Source organism: Mustela nigripes, chromosome 12, assembly GCF_022355385.1.
Source record: "Mustela nigripes isolate SB6536 chromosome 12, MUSNIG.SB6536, whole genome shotgun sequence".
NCBI lineage: Eukaryota > Metazoa > Chordata > Mammalia > Carnivora > Mustelidae > Mustela > Mustela nigripes.
In genome coordinates, this window is record NC_081568.1 from 74,925,656 (window position 1) to 74,947,915 (window position 22,260).

Here is a 22,260-nt window from a genome sequence, read left to right on the forward strand (position 1 = left end):
CCAGACAGGGCCAAGGGAGCTGGGAATGTTGGGGAGCAAGAGCTACTCCCACTGTCCATGCTAGGCACCAAGCCCCGGGTTGCACAACGACCTAGACTAACACAGGCTATGGGTAGAGCTTCCCCTTGAGAAATGCCCCCAGTCAACAGTGAGCAGGAAGAGGAGGAGGAGAAGGAGGGTAGTGGTAGTAATGGTAGCAGCAGTAATCATGAAGCAAAAAGTAGTGAACACTTTCTTTGGGCTAAGAACTTTTCCCATGTTATCTGATTTCATCCTCAGAACAATTCTGTAAGATGGGTACTCTACTATCATCGCCCTCCTTTTACAGATGAGAAGACTGAAGATAGAGAGAAATTCTCTTACTCGTTCATTCAACAAATGGTGTTTGTTTTGTGTCTGCCGTGACCCTGATACCAGTAACACCCTGGCAGTGACCCTGAGATGGAGAAATCCTTGACGGTATAAGGTGCATCCATTCTGGTGGGAGACAAACAACTTGCTCAAAGTCACTCCCCCTGTTAGAACAGTGGAGGCAGGATTGGAACTCAGCCACTTCAACCACAGAAACTCTACTTTTTCAAACTCCCGACCAGCAAACTGCCTGGGGCCTAGCCACAGCCACTTAGAATCCTCATTACTAAAATGCCACATTTCCTCTATTCAAAGAGGCATAGTTTTTTCACATTTTAATATCTGAAAGCTGGCTGCAGAAAGAAATCTGTGGGCTGTAGGCAAAGAAGTAAATCATAATATAGCTGACTGACTGTTAAAATATGGATTTAGCTCAATACAGGTTATTTGATTACCAGTGCGGTTGTTTTCTGCAACTGTTTTTGAAGCATTTTTTTTACTTTGTTTTTGTTTTGTTTTGTTTTTAGGGTAGGCTCCACTCTCAGCATGGAGCCTGAGGTGGGATTTGAATGGGGTCTGAGATCGAGACCCAAGCGGAGATCAGGAGTTGGACACTTACTGACTGAACCACGTGGGCATGCCCCAGCAAATGCTAACATCAAATGCAGCTGAATTTTTAGCTTAAATTAAGTTCCCTTACATTTCTTCAAACGCCATTGGGTTCACTACAATGCAATAGTGAAAGAAAAGGCTATTGTATATGCAAGAGATTACCTATTATGAAATGTAATTAAAGGAAGTAGAAATCATGAAATCTCCTGGAACACCTCAAAGAATTTTCAAAGCCTCAAGAGCTAGCATTCAAACAACAAACATCCAATTGTCAAAAGCTTCCAGCTATTTAACTTCTAGCAATATGTAATCAATTAAGGGGAAATAAAACTAGAAATAGAAAACATGGGCCAAACCCCACTGTTCTTTGATAAGCCTCCAAATTATACTGTCAACCTTAGAGGTGCCTGGCTGACTCCGTCGGTAGAGCATGTGTCTCTTGATCTCAGGGTTGTGAGTTCAAGTGTGGGTACAGAGATCACTGAAAAATAAAACTCTTAAAAAAAAAAAAAAAAAAGAACTGGGGCACCTGGGTGGCTCAGTGGGTTAAGCCGCTGCCTTCGGCTCAGGTCGTGATCTCAGGGTCCTGGGATCAAGTCCCGCGTCGGGCTCTCTGCTCAGCAGGGAGCCTGCTTACCCCTCTCTCTCTGCCTGCCTCTCTGCCTACTTGTGATCTCTCTGTCAAATAAATAAATAAAATCTTTAAAAAAATAAAAAATAAAAAAAGAACTATACTGCCAACCTTAAAGGTACCAAAGGGATCAAGATCATCAGTAATCTACTTTATGAAACGTACCACATAACTCTGAAGTTACAAATAACTTCTGAGAACCAAATATACAACTTCACTGATGTGGAAAATACCTCTACTCTTGGGGCACCTGGGTGGCTCAGTCGGTTAAACGTCTGCCTTCAGCTCAGGTCAGGATCCCGGGATCCTGGGATCAAGCCCCGCATTGGGCTCTCTGCTCAGTAGGGTGCCTGCTTCTCCCTCTGCCTTCCCCCCCTACATCCCACTCGTACTCTCTCTCTCAAATAAATAAATAAAATCTTAAACAAACATATCTCTACTCTAAACTCTAATTACACAGAACAAGCAACTCCTATGTAAGCATATGGACGAAAGAGAGCACTACAGACTATGTTCTAAGCATGTAGATTCAATGTCATGCTTCTTGGTTTCTGGAAAGATGCAGTTAACTCCATGGCTTCTTTTACCATTATCAATGGCAACACTGATACAACTGTCAATGGTGCCTCAAAACAGAGGACTATGGTAATTACAATGATAGCTGCCATTTATTAGCACCTGCTGAATACCATATCTGATTTTTTATACCCAGTATCTGTGATCCTCCTAACTCCATAAGGGAGGTACTCTTAGTAATCCCACTTTATGTTTAAGAGAATCGAGGTTCAAAGAGACCACTGACTTCTGAAAATCAAGGAGCCAGTGGGCATCAAGTGGAGCATGGAAACAGGTCTTCCTGAGTCCAAAGCCCAAATGGTTTCCAGGCCACTAAAATGCCTGCCCCTCTTAACAATCTGTCTCCTCCACCACCCCAACACAGCAAACCCAGGTAAGCCCTCACCTGAGGAAAGCTTACTGTGATCTCACAGCAGGATGGGCCTGCAGGACTTAAAGGTAGCAAGCCCCCGGCCCCAAACCCAAATACCTCCAAGGTGATCCAAATCCTGTTGCTTATATGGTTGTTGACATTTTCTCAGACTACACCTGAAGGACACACTCAAGCAGGCCCCAAACTGGCCAAGTGCACCGACTACCACATGGTCGATCAGCTAACTAGTTCATTCCTTCAAGCTGTGCCCATTTAGTAGCACGATCCAGAGAAGACATTAAACAGGCTTGGCAAGAAGTGAGGAAGTCTTTGCTGCTGGGGCTGGGGCAGGAAGACGCCGTGGCTTGGCTAGAGGCATCCTTTATCCTGCAGGCAATATCTCACATCAGTTAATAGAAGTAGAAGCCTCACTGAGCCTAAGGGATAGTCCAGCTGAGTGTGCTAGCCACCTTCTGGAAATCTCTCTGAAGTCCTGGGGCAGCCCAGGATTCCAATCCACAGATGTTTTTCTTCTGGATCAAACTTTTGCAGGACAACAGGTGGGGGCTTGTGATGCCACCCTATTCTCTGGACATGTGACTTTGGACACTCATTGGTAATGCAAGAGCTTTTCCTTAAATTATTTCCTCAGAAAAGGACCTCAAGCTTGGACATAATGAGTGGACTAAGACAATCCACGACACATGTATTGAGCATCTCTGAGGATGCGGGGAAGAGTAAGATGTGATTGCTACCATCAGGGAACTCATGGTCGAGTGAAGGAGCTAAGATGGGCTCAGAACTAACTGCAGTAAAAAGCAGAACAAGGTGATTAGGGGCACCTGGGTGGCACAGTGGGTTAAAGCTTCCGCCTTCGGCTTGGGTCATGATTCCAGGGTCCTGGGATCGAGCCCCACATCAGGCTCTCTGCTTAGTGGGGAGCCTGCTTCCTCCTCTCTCTCTCTCTCCCCCTGCCTCTCTGACTACTTGTAGATCTCTGTCAAATAAATAAATAAAATCTTAAAAAAAAAAAAAAGAAAGAAAGAACAAGGTGAGTATTATCCTGGAACACAGAGGAGAAAGGAATAAATTCCAGATGCATGGTCAGTCATAAACTCAGCTACCATTGAATGAGCCCCTACCAAGTACAACCTACCAGGTACAACACCAGGCATTTGATGCACCTAATGCTATTTACCCCCATAACGACCCCACAAAGTACGTCCTATTACCCTTCTCACTTTTATACATGAGAAGCAGATGAAGAAGCACACTATCTCACCTCAAGGTCACCAATTAATTTGTAAAGACTAGAGATAAGATTTGGACCCTACTGGCCAACACCAAAGTGTATGTTACTTTCAATATAGAAAACTACATCTCCTAAAGTAAAGAAGTTCCTCCTGGTAGAAGTGGAATAGGAACTGGTTTGGAATTCAGCCAGGTGACAGTGCAAGGGGAGAATGATCCAAGCAGAGGGTCAGTGAGAAGGAAGATCTAGAGGTAGGACAGATGAGTCCTCAAAGCAGTGAGCAGAAATCAAGACTGCTACACCAAGAAGTGGTGTGTGGTCAATGAGTTAGGCCACTAGGTGTCAATAGACCCAAGTTCTAGTTTTGCCACGGTCACTCACGTTGGGACCTTCAACAGATCCTATCCTTTCTCTGGGCCTCAGTTTCCTCAACAGTAAAAGTTCCAATCCCCTGTTACACTACATGTGTCCCAAAGGTCAGCTCTGGCTTAAATGCCCAATGATGCTCCCAAGAGGCCATGTGGGGCCATGGCTAAGACCAGGGGACAAGAAGACTGCAACTCTGCAGTGACCAGCTGAGTGACCACAGACAAGCTAATTGACTCCTCCAAGTTAGTTTTCCTCATCTGCAATGTGGAGACAAGGCCAATGCCTGCTTCACAGGGCTGTGGTGAAGGCTGAGGGAACTAAAGAGAACAAGGCTCTTAGCAGAGCACTTGGTAAACTATAAATGTCCGGTAAATGGAGGCAGGTTTGTCACCATAATAATCACCAGCGCTATTACCTCCTCAAAGTGTCCAAACAGTAAATGTAGTGAATACGAGCCAGAAGGTCCTTTCCTAATTACTTTAAGGGCCAAAAAATAAGTTCCTTTTTTTTTTCAGGCTGAGAAAAAGAAAAGGTTTCACTATCCCTCCCATGACCGCCTTATGTGTGAGGATCCTGGTTCACTGAGGGGTCGTGCCATACCTTCTCTTCTGAAGAAACGGTCAGCTTGTCACTGGATATCAAGCTGCACACCTGGTCCAGACTTAGGCTAAGAAATTCTTCCCCCAGCATCACCTCTGGAAAGTGCTGCTCTGTTCAAAAAAAAAAAAACAAAAGCAGAAGTTACAATATGCTCTTGCCCTTCCACAGCCTTGGCAATCTGTGAAGTTCAGAGTGAAGTCCTGGGCACTCTGGGGGTGGGCATGAGGGAAAGGGACAGACAGAGAGGCAGAGAGAAAGCACATCCTGGCTGAAGGGAAACTAGCCTCTTAATTTGGCAGCAAAGGCATCCCTCTGTGTGATACTCCAGCCTGAACATCGACACAGATGAAAATGGGGCAGAGAGAAGTGAGGGTATATTTTTTTTTCCATGCTCCATGTGATTATTAATGGTAATCCAGAAAAGCCTCACTGGGATCTGCCTACTTAATTGAGCTCATTTCCCCTCAAGGCGCAAGCTGGCAGATTTGCAGACGAAGCCCCCTGCAGCTCAGCTAAACAAAAGTGGGTCAGAACTGCTGTGTGGCTGGAAGTCTCTGGGATTTCTTGTACGGTTTCAAGGCTGGCAGAAGGCATCAACCTTTTGTGCCCAAAGTCAAGCCTATCATGGTCTCTGATTCACAAAGAGGCCCAACTAAGCCTCTGTCCAGACTGGCCAGACACAGCTGGCCCCACCACTGCAAGCAACCGTCCATGACAGGCAGGCTAGTGGGAACCATTAAAATGGAGGGGAATTTGGGGACACCTAAACCGAGACAAAACACAGAGGCCGGATGTCCATGCAAGGGAAATGCCAAGTGCAATTCCTACCCCAACATTAGCCCAGGCCACCATTCTGCTCCCACAGAGACAGTGAAATGTCAGTGAAGGTGTGTACTCTTCAGAAAGAAGGCCACTAGATTCAAGTTCTGGATTTGCCATTTGCAAGATGTGTCCCTAAGCCAATGGCCTCTCCTTCAAAGGCCCCACTATCTCTCTGTATAATGAGGATATAAGGGCTCATCTTGCTTCACTCCAATGCTGTGATGGGAAAAGAAGGGTGAAAGTAGTTTCACAAGCTATGCCAAGATAAAGTGGCCCAAGAGCCAACAACTCCTGGTGCAGCAGGTTCTGGAGATCATAGGGTCCTTTGTCATGTGCCCCAGAAAGGACTCCTTTCTCAGCACTCTCGTAGTTCTGCCCCACTGCCCCCAGAAGCATCCATGCTCCTTGCCCTCCAGGCTCCAGGGCCCCCCTCTTCTTTCTTTGGTGGACCCTCTCTGGCCTTGTAATTCTAGCAGTGACACCTCCCAGTTCCCAGCAAGGGCTACCCCGACATGGTCTGGCCAGGCCCTCGGGGGAGACTGAGAGTCTCTCTGTGCCCAGGAAGCTGCATGGAAAGGGAAATCAGCAAGCTCAGCTCTGCTCTCACATTCATCGGCTTCTCAAAAGCCAAACAAAGAAGACTTAAATCATTTCTTATAAAACGGATTCTAAACTTTCATGTTGAAATGATTTCAAAAGAATTCCCATATACCCTTCATCCAGAGCCTCCAAATGTCAGTATTTTACTCTCAGAGATCTGGTTATAAACAACTTCCCCATCTTTCGATAGAAAGGGCTCCCCTCCTGCTCCCCAGTGGCCCACTGGTATCACTGAGCCCACAATTAAGCCCTGTCCATCATGAAGCTCAGGAAAGTTTGTACATAACAAAAAACAAATTTATAAAGCAGATCCTTTACAATGGGAAGCAAATGTCATAAAGTAAAAAGCAGGTCTTGTTTCTCCATATGTGAACAGGAAAATGTCTTTAGTTAAAGCTTGGATTTTCTGTTAGACATTCAAAAGACTTCCCTAACTAAGGGAATATTTAAGAGTAGATAATACTATTTTTTAAAGTATCCATTCCTAAAAAAATTTTTAAATAAAAGCAAGTGAACAATCTCCTTTGGGTGATGGGAATGCATTCTTGGCCTGGAGGCCTGAGAAAGCAACAGGATTCTCCCTCCATGCCCTTTCTGTTCCAAAAAAAAGTCTCTGGACCAGAGACCTCCATCTGTTGGCAACACCAAAAAACAGCGGAGGGAAAATTTGGTGTGTAGTCACCACTCCGAGACAAAATACAGGACACCAAGACTCTGTGGACCTGCCAAGGCTGAGCTCAGCAGGAGAGTCAGCAAACCAGCTCCAACATCCCTGGGGCACAGAGCCACATGGAGCCTTCCTGCTTTTTTTTTGGCTGACCAATAACCTGACATTTGGAGGAGGGAAAAGAATGAAGAGAACAGGAGGTAAGAAGTTAAAATCTGGGGTGTGAAGATTTCTTCCACAAAGCTCATAAAGCCAAATGTAGATGGGTGTGGATTTTGCAAAGGAAGACAAAGTGTAGTGGTATGTATTCTAAGTGGCCTGGTGAACAAACCAGAAATTCTCAAAGACCAGTCAAAACAGTCAGCACCCACACTTCCCCATCTCTCAACCTCTGGGGCACTAAAGAATTTCCATCTAGGTCCCTTCTTTCTAAAGTCCCTCTTTCTAAAGGTCCCTTCTTTCTGCTGCTCTGCCCATCTGGGACCTCCCACTGAAATCCCTCCAGAAATCCTCCCAGGAAGCACCAGCTGTTAGGGAGAGGCAGCAGCTTTCCACCCAGGACAAGCACTCTGGGACCGAGGAGATTTGCAGGGCATGAGTAGGGAAACACAGAGAAAAGGAACAAAGAGGGAAACTCCTTCTTCCCCCCCCCTGCTGTCTGAACAGCCCACCCCCCCCCCCCCCCCCCCAGAGCCCCTTTTCTATTAGCAACACTCAACAAGATAGAAAAGCAGGAACAGGATGCTCTGGCCAACTTGATTTCCTGGGAGACACAAGTTCCCCAGAAGACTTTATATTCCAGTCAGCCCTCTCCCCAGCCGCTTGCCAGAAAGGAACACCTCTGCTCCCAGAAGACCCCTCCCTGAGAATCCGCTAGCTTTAACACTTGTTTGTTTGTGGGTTCTCTGTTTGCTTTGCTGCATTAGAGGAGAATGGAGTCAAGACCCTTGGTTAAGAGTGAGAATGCCTGGGTTTGTGTCCTAACTCCACCTCTTAATAGTCCCTTCTTTCCAACCTTTGGCTTTATCATCCATAAAGTCAGACTGTAATAACTGACCTAGGTCTCAAGCTTGTTTTGAAGCTCAGAGATATATACTGAGTCCCTTATGTATACTGATGAGTCCATTTTGAGATCTTTAAGAAACTTTAGAAAGGAAGGATGACTATTGTATCAGCCCATGCTCCTGCTTCACAAAGTCCAGTTCAATGGGCAGCACTGCTCTCCAACAGAGAAGAGTTTCCATTCCATCAGGGACATCCCTTGGGACTGCAGATCCTGTGGATAAGGCTGTGGACCCCAAAGGTCTTAGAGACCCACTTTAATTCCATCAAGTTCAACAAACTGTCTAGGGATATGATATTCAATTTCCTAAGACTATAGTTTTCTCATCTGTTAAATGGGGCTAATACGAGTTCCTGTTTCATAAAGGTGTGTGGGCATTAAATAAGCAAATAGAAGTAACTCACATCTACTGAGATGACTGCAAATGTTGGATATCCATTAATGTATAATGTGCCAGATGCAGTGTTTCTTCAAAAATGAAAAAAGCAGAACTGATGCCTACAAGGAGCCTACTGGCTTATAAGAGGCATAAGACAAGGCACCAACAACTCCAACTCCAAGTCCACAGGGCCACGACTGGGAGAGGCACTCCAGGTATAAATGACAGCATGGAAGCAGGAAAATGCATGTCTAGAAAACAACAACAGCCCAGTCTAGCTACAGTCTAGGCTATTATCTTCATTCCTCTAACACACGTTTACTGAAAAACTGTGCGAGGCTCCAGGAGATACAACGGAGAGGTAGGCAAGCTAGATTTTGGCAGACCGGTGGGGTGTGCAGGGAGCAGAATATCTTCCAACCATGGAGTAGCCCCTTGAAGGGGAGCTCTCCAATAATAAACTCTAACTCTTCTAGTCTTTTAGCTTCTTTCTTCTTGAAGAGGAATGGGAACAGGGGCAAGAGGAAAAGTCACTTAAGACTTCCTGTTAAGAGTCCTAATTAACCAACCTTTACTGTAAGCATCAAACACTAAGTTCCAAGTTTTGTATGCCTGTTCCTGTCCATTTGGATGAGAAATTATGGGGGCTGAGGGGACCACCAGATAACCTGACGTCCGTTCTGCACCAGGCAATACACACACACCTTCCCAAAGCTGCAAGAATGAGAACAGGCCTGCTCTGGGGGCACAGCGGGATCTTTTCAAGGACGCGGGCCTAGAGAAAGTGGATAGCATTTCCTAACAGTAGCTAACACTGTGCTAGGAACTTATTTCTCCCCAAAGTCCTACCAAAGTATCAATAGCCCCATTGTACAAATCAAGAAATGGAAGCTTAGAAAGATATTCAGCCATGTGCTTAGGATCACATGAGCAGTTAAGTGGTATAGCCAGGTTTTGAAACCAAGACTGTATGATAACAACAACAAACATTCTTAGTCCCCAAGATGACAGTAATTTGTCCTAAGCAGGCCACTGTAGTTAAAATCCAATGTAGGTGTCAGAGCATCCTAAAAATCCCTCTTAGGGTTATGATTGCAGAGAGACAAAAAAAAGGATGAATCTAAAAACCTTTCTTTACAAACAAAACAAAACATGAGGAAAGTAGTGTTCTAAACCCTTTGGCATCAGTCCAAGGTTAAGATCTTAGACCTAACCCCTACCCCATTGAGATGTTTCCCTAGTCCCCTGCCCACAAGACTAGAGGAAGTGCTATTCACATGTTTTCAAAGCACCCAAAACAAAACAATAAAAATTATCGTGGTCCCAATCAGGCTGTGTTATCATATGAGTGAGGTCTTTCTTCCTACCCAGGGTGTGAACCTGTCTTGCTCAAAGCTGAACTCTCAGTGTCCACATATCTGCATGTCCTATGCCTCCCTGCCCATTCTCCAGGATGGCCTAGGGCTTGGGCAACCTCCCAAGTTAATCCCCAACCCATTCCTCCCTGGTGGGATAAAATAAACTAGCCTTTAATCAAGTTCATCTAAACTACAAGCCCAGAACAAATGGAACTAAACCCATCTACGACTTCTCTGACCCACACAGATGAAATAAACCCCATTATTCCAGAGCCAACAGCCGCAGGGAATAGGAATGAGTAGTTCTGACGTGAACTACTGGTCACTGCCCTCCCTTCAACCACCAAGGAAAGACAGGCTGACTCAGGTGGACACACAAACAGAATCATAACATTTTAGTAGGATAAAATGATAAAACAGAACAGCTTTAAATCTGTCCCCTACTGCCCTATTTTTGGAGGGCAGAAGTAAGCTTTCCTGAATCAGGATTTGGCTTTCAAGGCCCACCGTTTCCCTGTTCCAGGAAAAATTCTCATAGAAAGTAACAGAGCTCTTACCTTGACCATTTCCCACAAGGGTCACGACCACCAGCCCTCAGACCCCAAATATTACCATCACTCCATTCCCTGGGGATGGTGGGATATGAGCTCTCTTTCCCAGGTGACTAAATTCTCCCTTTCTAACATACATGTGTGCGGGTGCACACGTGTGCACGCACATGCACACACACACATACACACACACACTAAGCAGCTACATCAAAACTGCACAGTTCACAGAGTTATTGCTTTGACAGCAGGGTTCTCTGTTACCCAGGGAATAGAAGGATAAGGGAAGCTTCCTAAAAGAAACTTGCTCTCCAAAAACTAGCTATATCTTGCTCTCCTTCATTGGCCATCTTTGAGTCAGAAGCAGAAACTCAGAGGGAGGCAAGAAGGAGGCAAGTGCCGCAGACAGAGAAGCTGTCCTGTCCTGTGCTCTGAGCTCTAGTATCACAGGCTCCTTGTGAAAGCTTGTACTGCCACTCACGAATGACATGATCTTAGGCGAGTTACTCAAGCTTCCTGGTGTTTCCATTTATTCATCTATAAATTGGAGAAATAATAACCACGTCTCACAGTCACGTGGCCAAAATGAAGTAATGCCTGCGGGATGTGCAGCACCAGGCCTGGCACCTAGCAAGTGTTCAGAAAAGGGTAAAAAACTCCTACAATCATCATTACCCGTCATCGCCATCATTTCATGATGCCAAGCCGGAGGAAGCAATTTCACAAGACAACCCTCACTGAGTCAGAGGCTCATGTTTTTTAAATGATTTGTCAACGTTTTTTGTTGCCCTTAATTTAATCACTTCATTCCATGATCTCAAGTGACTCAGTCAAAAAAAGGCTATTTCTCTCCATGAGCACATGAAATCCAATGGCTTTTCCATCCCATGGCTGAAGGGTTTCAGCTCAGCTTTGGCAGACTGATGTAAACAACATGGCCAAAGAATTTTAATTGCCATTTCATTAATAGGGTCCCATTAACATCCCTCCCAACGAACTCTGCTGACAGCCCAGTACAGGGCTGCCCAATTATCAAGCAACAGAGTCCCCATAAACCTGGGCTCTGGCCGATGCAGTTAAAGATTAAGCAATCCTGAAAACAATAATGAGGTATAAGAAACGGGCTGCATAAAAGGCCAGGGTCCCTTTCCCAGCTGCTCGCGACCCATCGGCTGGTGGCAAGGGTCTAAGCAGTCAGCTTCTAAACATGGGACAACCTTCCCCCGCCCCAGAATAAAATACCACAGCAAAAATATCTGGGGGCATAGCCTTGAGAGGGAAGGACCCAGAGGAAGCAAAGGGGACTGCCACAGCAGGAAGAGACGGGCCATTCCAAACAGGAAAGCAAACAGGCAGCGGGGTGGAGAGGCGGTGCTCCAGTCCTCCCAGAGCTCTACTGTGTCTACCTCTAAGCACTTTCGCCAGAGCACTGATGACTTAACAGAAGGCAAGAGGTCACCTTAAGAATAGCTTCATTAAAAAAAAAAAAAAAAAAGTTTCATTTTTTGGAGAACAATTGGCAAAATCATTTTTTTTTAAAAATGCACACTCTCTTTGAGATGCTTTATGCTACTAAGCTAGTACTCTACAGATACAATTGTACTACTACTTACACACCGGCAAGTGTTCTCCAAAATGGCACGTATAACAATTCTCACTCAAGCATTTTCCATAAAGGAAAAAACTAGTAACACTGACGTCCATTAGTTGAGGACTGGTTAAGTAAACTATATAGTTCATCCACATGATGCAGCAGAGGAAAAAGAATGAGATATAGCTATGCACAAGGGCCTGGAAAAAACTCCAAGATTTTGTATTAAGTCAAGAAAAAGTACAATGAATACCGAATGCTTCTATTTAGGTATGTTAGAAAACTATATATCTAATATTGATATATATATACATATTCCATAGGGCTACCCCAGCCCCTTCAGAGAGAAGGCCTGGGAGAAGATTAGTTTGCATTTTATTCTTTTTTTAAAGATTTTATTTATTTATTTGACAGATAGAGATCACAAATAGGCAGAGAGAGGCAGGCAGAGAGAGAGGAGGAAGCAGGCTCCCTGCTGAGCAGAGAGCCCGCTGTGAGGCTAGATCCCAGGACCCTGGGATCATGACCTGAGCCGAAGGCAAAGGCTTTAACCCACTGAGCCACCCAGGCGCCCCTAGTTTGCATTTTATAATTCTGTGTACTGTTTGAATTTTTTTTATTATGAGTAGACACTAAATTTTATTGAATAAATTTGTTTTAATAATAACAGTATATAGCAATGTATCTGCCAGCATGGAAGGGTGTTCCAATTATCTTGCAAGGATTTTTTTAAGATTTATTTATTAATAAAGAGAGAGAGTGCACATGAGCTGGGGGTAGAGGAGGGGGAAAGGGAGAGAATCTCAAGCAGACCTCCCCCTGAGCGCTGAGCCCAACACAGAGCTCCTCTATCCCACAACCCTGAGATCATGACTAAGCCAAAATCAAGTATTGGACACTTAACTGACTGAGCCACCCAGGCACCCCATGTGATGATTTTTGTTTAAACTGGAAAACATACACAGTCCATGATAAGGATGGGCATGGCTCTGTATCAAGGTGCTGACTGTGGTTCTCTCTGAGTAGGACTGTGGTGCTTTTCTCACTCTTTCTGCCTGTCTGCTTTTTTTATAACCATCAGGGGTGATTTTTACTATGAAGATAACAGTAACAAAAGCAATAACAAGAGCAAAAGAAAGTTTGTGTTAGAGAAGAAAAACATAATAGAATTCATAGGTAGAGCTCTGGTTCATGGACAAGTGCAGGCAGAGGCCAGCTACCCAGAGGCCAGAGAGGGTCTGGAAATGGTCCTCTCCCCATAAGTAGCAGCAGTGGTGGTGTCCCAGGAGCCTCATCTGTCCACCAGGATCAGATGGGAGGCCCTCTTACTGCAGATCATGAGACCTGCAGGGAGGCTCTGGAACACAGCTGCTGGGGACATCTACATCTGCAGGTGGCCCTCCTCACCGTCCTCCCATCCCCCAAGCCACCCCAGAAACATAGCATGATGCAAACACTACCTCATCACACAGAGGAAAAAAGGCCTGGGTCACTCAGCTTCAAGTATTGGCTGGTCTAATCCCTGGTTCTGAAGTGGAAGGTCTCCTTGTAGTTTCTTGGTTTAAAACACCTCCTAATGTGAGGCATGGTGCAGGGAAGCCTGTGACCACAAGGGCTGACACTGCCTGCCCCTTATATGTGACCCCTGTCAGTGCCTACATCCTCATACTTACAATGGGACTGAACAAGCCATCAGCTCTGTCTCAAGAGGCAGTGATGGCAAGGAATGCCAGGTTCCATCTAAAGTCAGGAGGTACAAGACCAAAAAAAAAAAAAAGAAAAAAAAAGAAACAAACAAACAAACAAAGCCGACTCATATCCGTGGGTAGGTATGAGGGATTAAGTGTGGGTAATCATTTATTTTACATATTCTTCTCTAAACACTTCACAATCTCACCTTCACCCTGCTTCTCCTAAAATCTTTCTTTCAAGATCTTACCAACCTCTGCATTACCACGACTTCTCTGCTGTGCACAGCCGAGGGCTACAGGGAAAGCTCCACACAGGAGATGGTCATGGGCTCCACAGAAGGCCTGCACCACAGGGAGAAGACTCTCAGTCTGCAATCACACTAGCCGTGCCAGGGACAGTGGGAGGACTCACATGTGCCATCAGAGGGCAGTCTGCCAACAGGGAAGGAAAGATATCTACATCTCACTTCCCCACCCAAAGATGACTAAACACTCCAAGTCTAGCAGAGAAGCTGGTCATCTGTCTACATGGTCTGGCTGCTGGGATTTGGTGAGTACATAGTACAGTCTTCCAGGCTCACACTTCCAGTGAAAAATGTCAACTCTAGGCACCAACACTCATTGGTTACTAATCCATAGAGCCTCTTTATGTCCAAATGTTAGCCTCCAAGTCAGTGAATATAGTAGTTATCATACTGGAGTCACCATTACCTGGGTTTGAACCCTGTCTCTGTCTCTACCAGCTGTGTGACCCTAACTCTGTGCCTTAGTTTCTGTAGCTGCTGCATGCATTAAATGAGATGATGTGTATACAATGTTTAGCCAGGGGTAACACATAGTAATGGCTCTGTAAATGCCAACTAAATATAATTTACCAGCATATCTGCATACATACTCACGTGCACACACACCCACAAAGCTGACAGGACCCAATCCCTATGACAGCACCAGGACCAGGGAGTACACAGCCCACAGTGTGTTCCAACTGCTTCTTCCCCACTCTCCCACTGGTGTCTGTCACCATCAGACAGTGAAGGCCAAAGGTAGAAAAGACAGATTGTGAAAGTGTGGGAAAGCCAGGCCAGAAAAAGGAGAGAGCCTTGTCAAAGTTGGGGTTTCAGGACACAGCCCAAATCTCAGAAAGTTGCATCATCCAACTACAAAACACAAAACCCTATTATGCGTGCACATGCTAAACAGAAGGAAAAGGCTGGGGGCGGGACAGGGAAGAGAGAAAGAGAATTCCTGGCATGTAAGTACTCTCCCTTTGCCCCCGCACCAGCAGATGTTCACAAGCTGACCTGGGCCTTGGCCAAGCTCTTGGCTCCTGTGCTTCAGCATGAAAAGCCTGAGCATGTCCCTCAAAAAAGTGACCTCTTCAAATGCTGAGCTAGGGAGCCCAAAGGGCTCCTTGAGGAAAAAGCGGGAAAAAAAGTGAGAGACAGGAACAGGAAAGAAGGCAGAGAAGGGACAGCGGAGAATCAAGAGAGTCAAGGTTCAGAGTCTGAGGAGTCATCAGAATTCAGAATTGGGCCAACTGGGGAATGTCCTTCACAAAAATCATCATCTTAACAACTGGCCCCATTTGGATCCAAAACAGAAGTCAGGGCGAAATGAGAGTCTATGAGGGCTCCCAGGGTCTGGGGGTTGATAAAGGAACACAAGGATTCTACGAAATAGAGCACATGCTCAGTGCCTTGTGGACTAAGGGGCCAACATAGCACAGGGAGCTGGCAGGTAGATACCCAGCAGGTCTTCGGCTAATATCCAGACATGGGCTGGACAGGAGACACAAAACAGAAGATTGACGGTCTTTGTATGGCCAGGGGGAAGAATGAGATGTTTTACTGGAAGGGAAGGAGGGAGTCAAGCCTGAACTTACTGTTTAAAATTACTTGAACCACTCATGGTCTTTCTTTGTCCTCAAGTCAAAATAAATATCAATGAAGATTTCTGGGATGCCTGGGTGGCTCAGTTGGTTAAGCATCGGACTCTTGGTTTTGACTCAGGTCCGATCTCAAAGGATCAAGACCTGATGTGGGATCAAGACCTGCATTGGGGGGTACCTGGGTGGCTCAGTGGGTTAAGCCACTGCCTTCAGGTCGGGTTGTGGTCTCAGGGTTCTGGGATTGAGCCCCATCTCAGGCTCTTTGCTCAGTGGGGAGCCTGCTTCTCTCTCTCTCTCTCTGCCTGCTTGTGTTCTTTCTCTGCAAATATATAAATAAAATATTTTTAAAAAATTTTTTAAATAAAATTAAAAAATAAAAAATAAAGACCTGCATTGGGCTCTGTACTCATGTGGAGTCTACCAGAGATTCTCTTCCTCCCCACCCCAACTCGTGCTGTAAGATAAATAAAATCTTTTTGAAAAATGAAGATTTCTTTTCAGCTAAACATGGTGGACTGAGCATTCATGTCCATCTCTACACTCCCTCCCAAAACCCCATTAAAACAAGAGGATGACATCAGGGAAATCCAAATCAAAACCACAATGAGATTCCACCTTACACCAGTCAGAACAGCTAAAATTAACAACACAGGGAACAACAAGTGTTGGTGAGGATGTGGAGAATGGGGAACCGTCTTACACTGTTGGTGGGAATGCAAGCTGGTGCAGCCACTCTGGAAAAGAGTATGGAAAGAGAGGGTGGTTGGGTTATGGACACTGGGGAAGGTATATGTTATGGTGAGTGCTGTGAAGTGTGTAAACCTGGTGATTCACACACCTGTACCCCTGGGGCTAATAATACATTATATGTTAATTTTAAAAAAAGAAAGAAAGAAAGAAAAGAAAACAGTATGGAGGTTCCTCAGTAAGTTAAAAATAGAGCTTCCCTATGACCCAGTATTTGCACTAATGGGTATTTACCCTAAAGATACAGATGTAGTGCAAAGAAGGGAAACACTCACCCCAATGTTCATAGAAGCATAAACAGCTACAACAGTCAAACTATGGAAGGAACCAAGATGTCCTTCAACAGATGAATGGGTAAAGAAGATGCGTTCATTTATACAACAGAATATTACCCAGCCATCAGAAAGGATGAATACCCAACTTTTGTATCAACATGGATGGGACTGTAGGAGACTACACTGAGTGAAATAAGTCAAGCATAGAAAGACAATTACCATATGGTTTCTCTCATATGTGGAACATAAGGAATAGTGCAGAGGACCATAAGGGATGGGAGGGGAAACTGAATGGGAAGAAATCAGAGAGGGAGCCAAACCGTGAGAGACTCTTGACTCCAGGAAACAAACTGAGGGTTGCGGAGGAGGAGGTGGGTGGAGGATGGGGCAGCAGAGTGACAGGCATTAAGAAAGGCACACAATGTGATGAGCACTGGGTGTTATACACAACTAATGAATCATTGAACACTACACCAAAAACTAATGATGTATTTTATGTTGGCTAATTGAATTTAAACTTAAAAAAAACAAGAGGATAACAAGCTTTAGCAGAGGAACAAACTGGAATCAGCACATTATTGGAAGAGCACACTGTTCAATTCTTACAAACATCTGCCTTTTAAGAATTAGTGGTAGGAATGCTCCCTATAAGAAAGAAAAGGGCAATTTCTTTTTCATGAGAGCAGATACTTGAATTGTTTAGTTTTCCAAGATTTGTCCAGCACCTAAAAACAGTCTAGCAGTAGGCATTCAAGCCACTGTTGAATAAATGTACTCCCCAAATAAGGAGAACAATGCGATCTCATAGCCTATGCCTAGTACCAACTCTGCTACCCTTAATTTCCTATTAATCAGCACTCTTTAGATGTTCTCTAATGTCTGTGAGATTACAAATTGAATAAAATTCTGGACTGAATAAAATTCCAGCCTGGAAAAGGGCACTAATTAACTGCCTTTCTGATTAAAAAAAAAAAAAACTAATTATAATCTATAACTCAGGTCAGCTGTAGAAATGGTACTATGAGAATAAAGTGGGGAAAAGCATGTATCCATGAGGGAAAGTCTGTGAAGGCTCAATCTTGTACTTCTGTGAAAAGTCAACAGATCTATTTCCAATGAATACGTCCGAAGTAGTGATACAAATATTTTATTTAGATAAATAGAGGGAAAGAGTAGACAAAGGAGCTTTTTATGGAATCAGAACCTGCACTTTAATTCCTTCAGAACTGGAGGAGGGTGAGTAGACCTCCAGAAGAAGACCTGCTGTGGAAGCAGAGCCGGAGCCTCTGGCTTCCCTTTAGAAGGCGTGCAGTAGTATTTGACTTCTAAAATCATACCCATAGAACATTTGGATCGAAAAAGAAATTTTCTTAAACAACAACAACAAAGATTCATTTCAAGACCTAGCTCGAATGACTCCTCCCTCCCAACGTCTTCTCAGATGTCTTTCCTATTCTCCCGTGAAAATGACTGTCTGTTCCATCTGACAATTAATCCCATTCTGCTTGGCGAGGAGCACGATGCTTCTCTCTTCTATCCTTCCACATGTCTTGACTCCCTGACTCAGTTACAACTGCTTCCCAGGAGAGTGCATTTCTCACCACAACTAAGGAGTCCACTGCAGACCAGGTGTTTAAATCCACAAATTGGTTGGGGGGAAGGGGGCACCCGGCTCGCCGTTACCTGCGTAAGCGTTGGCCTGCTGCAGAAGGTCAGTGCAGGTGTGCACGTCTGCAAACGCGCGGATGCCCAAGCAGTTGGTGGGATGCAGCTGAGACTGTAGGAAGTCACAGCAGTTCTGCCGAACGTCCATGAGCTGCAGCAAGCTGGCCGCTGGGAGCAGCACCTGCAGGAGAAGGTGACATGCTGAGACACCAGATCCCCTCCAGCAGTCCCTCATCTCCCCAAAGCACTGTTCTGATCACAGCAGCCCCTCACTTAAGGTCCTTGCATGGCCCTCCCCTGCCTGTCCAACGAAGTCCAAACCTCCTCCGGGGCAGCAGGCCTTTATTTCCCAAGACTCTCTACTTCACAGCCCTAAGCACCAGCAGAGTCTCTGTATCCCTACATTCCACAGCAGCACCTCCCCATCACTCATGTATATATGAAATCTCTGGGGATCTTATTAAAAATTCTGATTCAAGACGTCTAGGGTGTGGCCTGGGAGCCTGCGTTTCTAACGAACAGCCAGGTGCTGCTTGCAGCTGCTGGCCCAAGAACCAAACTTTGAGTAACAAGCCCCTTATAGATGGAATGTTTGTGCCCTCCTCCCCCAGGTGTGTATGTTGAAACCTGAACCCCAACATGACTGCATCTGGAGATAGGACCTATGAAGAGGTGATAAAGGTTAAATGAGGTCATCAAGATGGGGTCCTCACAAGAAGAGAAAGAGACACCAGAGCTCTCTCTTCTACAGTGTAAGGACCCAGGGAGACAGCAACCTTCTGAAAGCCAGGAGGAGTCTCACCAGCAACTGAATCAACTCGAACTCTGATCTCAGACTTCAAATGTTCAAAACCAGGAGAACAACAAATTTCTGTTGTTTAAGCCACCCATTCTGTTATGGCAGCCCAAGTCGACCAAGACAGACTGGCTCTCCTACTTGGCTACACACTGGATCACCTGGAGAATTTTTAAACTACGAGGGGCGCCAGGGTGGCTCAGTCGGTTCAGTGTCTGCCTTCACCTCAGGGCATGATCCCAGGGTCCTGGGATCGAGTCCTGCATCGGGCTCCCTGCTCTGCAGGGAATCTGCTTCTCCCTCTGCACCCCCACCCCACTCGTTCTCTCAAGATCTCTCTCTCACTTTCCCAAATAAATACATAAAACCGTTGAAATAAGATACTGATGCCTGGGTCTCAGCCCCAAAGATTCATACTTCAGAGGTATGAGGCGCGGCCTGGCAGTGAGACATTTCTAAAGCTCCCCAGGTGTTTTGAACGTACATCCAACTTTGAGAAGCGCTTCCCTACAGACTTTAGCATACTATTTTCCCTCGGGTGCTTAGTAAATTGCTCACTACTGCCTCCACCACTTAATTACTAAGCATTTGTATGCCAGGTACTGGTCTAGGCTCTAGGGTTGAGTGGTAAGTGCAGTAAGCCAGACCCTGGTTCTTATGGAGCTTACAATCTACTGGATAAAAAGAATGACCTCAAATCCTTCAAGACTCACACAATCACACTGTATACTCCCATCCAACAGATACATGGTAAAGAATATCTCTGGGTACATTCTCACAGAAAGCAGAGAGAAGTTTCCTTTAAAAGGTCATAGAACACATGGGTATTTACACTGTATCTTGGAAAACAGAAATAGTTCCTGCGCAGGTGTTTTTCCTAAAAGCCAGGGAAGACTGGCTTGAGCAGGTCAGAGGGGTGCTCAGACCACCAACTGCACTCTAGTTTCCTGAGGACTTTCCCACAGCTGCCAAAGGCTGCCCCTTGGATCAAAAATCCAGAAGAAATGGCACAGTCTACTAGACCTCCAGCTCTGCTTGCCATCACCCTTGCCCTAGGGAAAGGGTAGACAGACTGAGAGTGACTTTCCAAAAAGATTAAAAAAAAAAAAAAAAAAGAAAATCACCGAGCATTATAGTTTCATTTGTGGCTGCTTATCTCAGGGGCCCTAGCAGCCGTTTTACCCCAAAATAACACCCGCATCCCAGGCCTTTGCTCTCAGCTGCTCCCGTGGCTCTCAGAGAGTGTCTGAGCCAACTAGACTTCAGCTGTTCTCATCCACAAGGGCTTGCCCAGGAAGACATGGGCTAATGATGCATTTGTTTTCTTAATCCGGGGCACTTTTTTTTTTAAATTTTTTTTAGCAATTTAAATCCTAGACCTTGACTTTCTCCTAAAACATATTTGAATTCCTCCATGCAAAAACGCCAAAAACCCTGGCCCACTGCTGATTCTTGGGCCTTGTCCTTCAACTACGGTAGCAGCCAAGTTTTCTTGGGACCAAGGAGACAGGGCTTTCACTGCTAAAACATGGGTAGCTGGTCACCTTTCCTCACTCCTGCCCACCTGCAGAAACCACCAAGAGCCTCCACCACCCATGGTCCTATTCCCAAGCTAAGTACCTACTCTCCACTAGGTGGAGAGTAGGTATGAGCTTAACTTCCTCCCTCACGTAGCTGAGTTCCAGGAAGTTAAAGAAAGCATGCTCCTTTCCCTTTACTCTCTTAAGTCCTCAACAGTAAATTAACATCATATCCTTAGTACTTTTTGAGCCACTGGTTCATTCCGGAGGAGAAAGATAAAAGCACCACTCTTGGGAGTTTTAGGCCATAAGGTAGCTCCACATCTGACCACCTGAGCTCTATCCCCACTAAGCAGCCATAAACTGGGAACCTCAATTAACCTGGGAGCTCGCTCAGCCTAGCCAAACAGATTCTACGACCAGATTAGTCTCGGCCTGCTAGTTAAGTAGACAACCATTAACCATCCTTGCTGAACACATAGCAGGAATGGAAAGCTATGCTTCAAATCCCCAAATGACCTCTACAATACCCCCGGGACCAGCACTAGCTACAAACTCTACAGTTGGGGCCACAGGTTGACCAATCATCCTGGTCTGCTGAAACTTTGCCAGTTTCAGCACTGAAAGTCCTCTGTCCCAGGAGACCCCACAGTTCTAGGCAAACTGGGGCATCTGATCACACTCAGGGCCAGGAACTTCTAACCAGTTACCCTAGAAACCCCATGTGGAGAGGAACAATCAAATACTGTCCAGCACACACCATACTCAGTGGTGGGACAAGCCCGAAAAGGGTCAGGCTGAGAAGAAGCAGGAAGGGGACAGCAGCCCTTTGAGCCCCAAAGGGGAGGATTTCCGCAAGTCCGCAAGTCCAATCCGCCCCCACATTGCATTCCCAGGCAAGCCACCATGACAGCCTGCCTGGGACACATGCCTCTCTTCCCCGCCCCCAAAAGCAATGGCAGGGTTTGGTGCTTAAATTCTCAAGCTCGTGACAATCGTCCAAAGAAATTAAATAATAAATACTTCCCTGAACATATTCCTCAGGTTATCCTTTCAGTTTTTAAAACCTCCCTGGATAGAGCTACCCACATGGCTTTCCCCTACTGTTCACCAAACACACTAAGTGGGCAAAAATTATAAGGTTTTCCACCTTTCCACAACATCCTCCCCCCCTCCCCACCATCCTGTTTAGGTCCACTCCTGCCCAAAAGCATTCCCAAGATGACTTCCTCAAGTGAACGGGGGCTTGTGGTTTCTCTAATTGCGCCTTCCCTCTCTTTGATCTTACACTGTGATTAGCTATGACTCAAAGGGCCTTTTCTTCCCACTACTTGCTTCATACAGGAAGGCGTGAAGAAAAGTCAAGTAAGTCAGAAAGCTGAGGGCAAGGTTTGGAGGCTGGAAGATTTATCCCGGCTCCAACTCTGCGTCTCGGGGATAAACCGGAGCCCCATCCGCTGGGGTCCTGGGGGCTGCACACGATGCCGATGCCGACAGACACAAATCCCCAGAGGCTGGGAAAGAAAAGACAGCCAGACATCCAGAAGGTGGCTGTCCTCGCTTCCCTCTCCCACGTCAACAAGGGCTTTCAGAGGATTTCCTCTTCTCTTATCTCGCGTGCACCTCCACTCCCTTGAGGGGCAGCAACAACGGGCCATGAGCAAGAGGCCAAACTCAGGTCCTCAGCTTGGTGGGCTCACGGGGGGTAGTACCGCTTGGTCCCTGGAAGGAGGGGCCAACACCGGAGGAGCTGCTAGCTGGAACCACCATGGAGACGCAAGAAGACCCAAGGTCCAAAAGGCTTCGAGTTGCCTCTTGCCACCCCAGCATTTTAGCTCTGGGGGAAACAGGCTCTAGAATGACCCTCAGCAGGAGCTGACAGGTTTCCCTTTAGCTTGCAAATGGCC

General features: G+C 45.8%; 1 protein-coding gene across 3 annotated transcripts in view; it reads right to left on the minus strand.

The window, feature by feature from the left end:
- KLHL3 (kelch like family member 3) overlaps positions 1 to 22,260 on the minus strand; it is a 112,763-nt gene that overhangs the window by 46,951 nt on the left and 43,552 nt on the right. For all 3 annotated transcript variants that reach the window (XM_059417625.1, XM_059417626.1, XM_059417624.1), the window contains 2 exons: positions 18,056 to 18,218; positions 4,744 to 4,853 (listed from right to left, as the gene is read on the minus strand). In XM_059417625.1, coding sequence (XP_059273608.1) covers positions 4,744 to 4,853; positions 18,056 to 18,218 — 273 coding nt within the window. The remainder of the gene's footprint in view (positions 1 to 4,743; positions 4,854 to 18,055; positions 18,219 to 22,260) is intronic.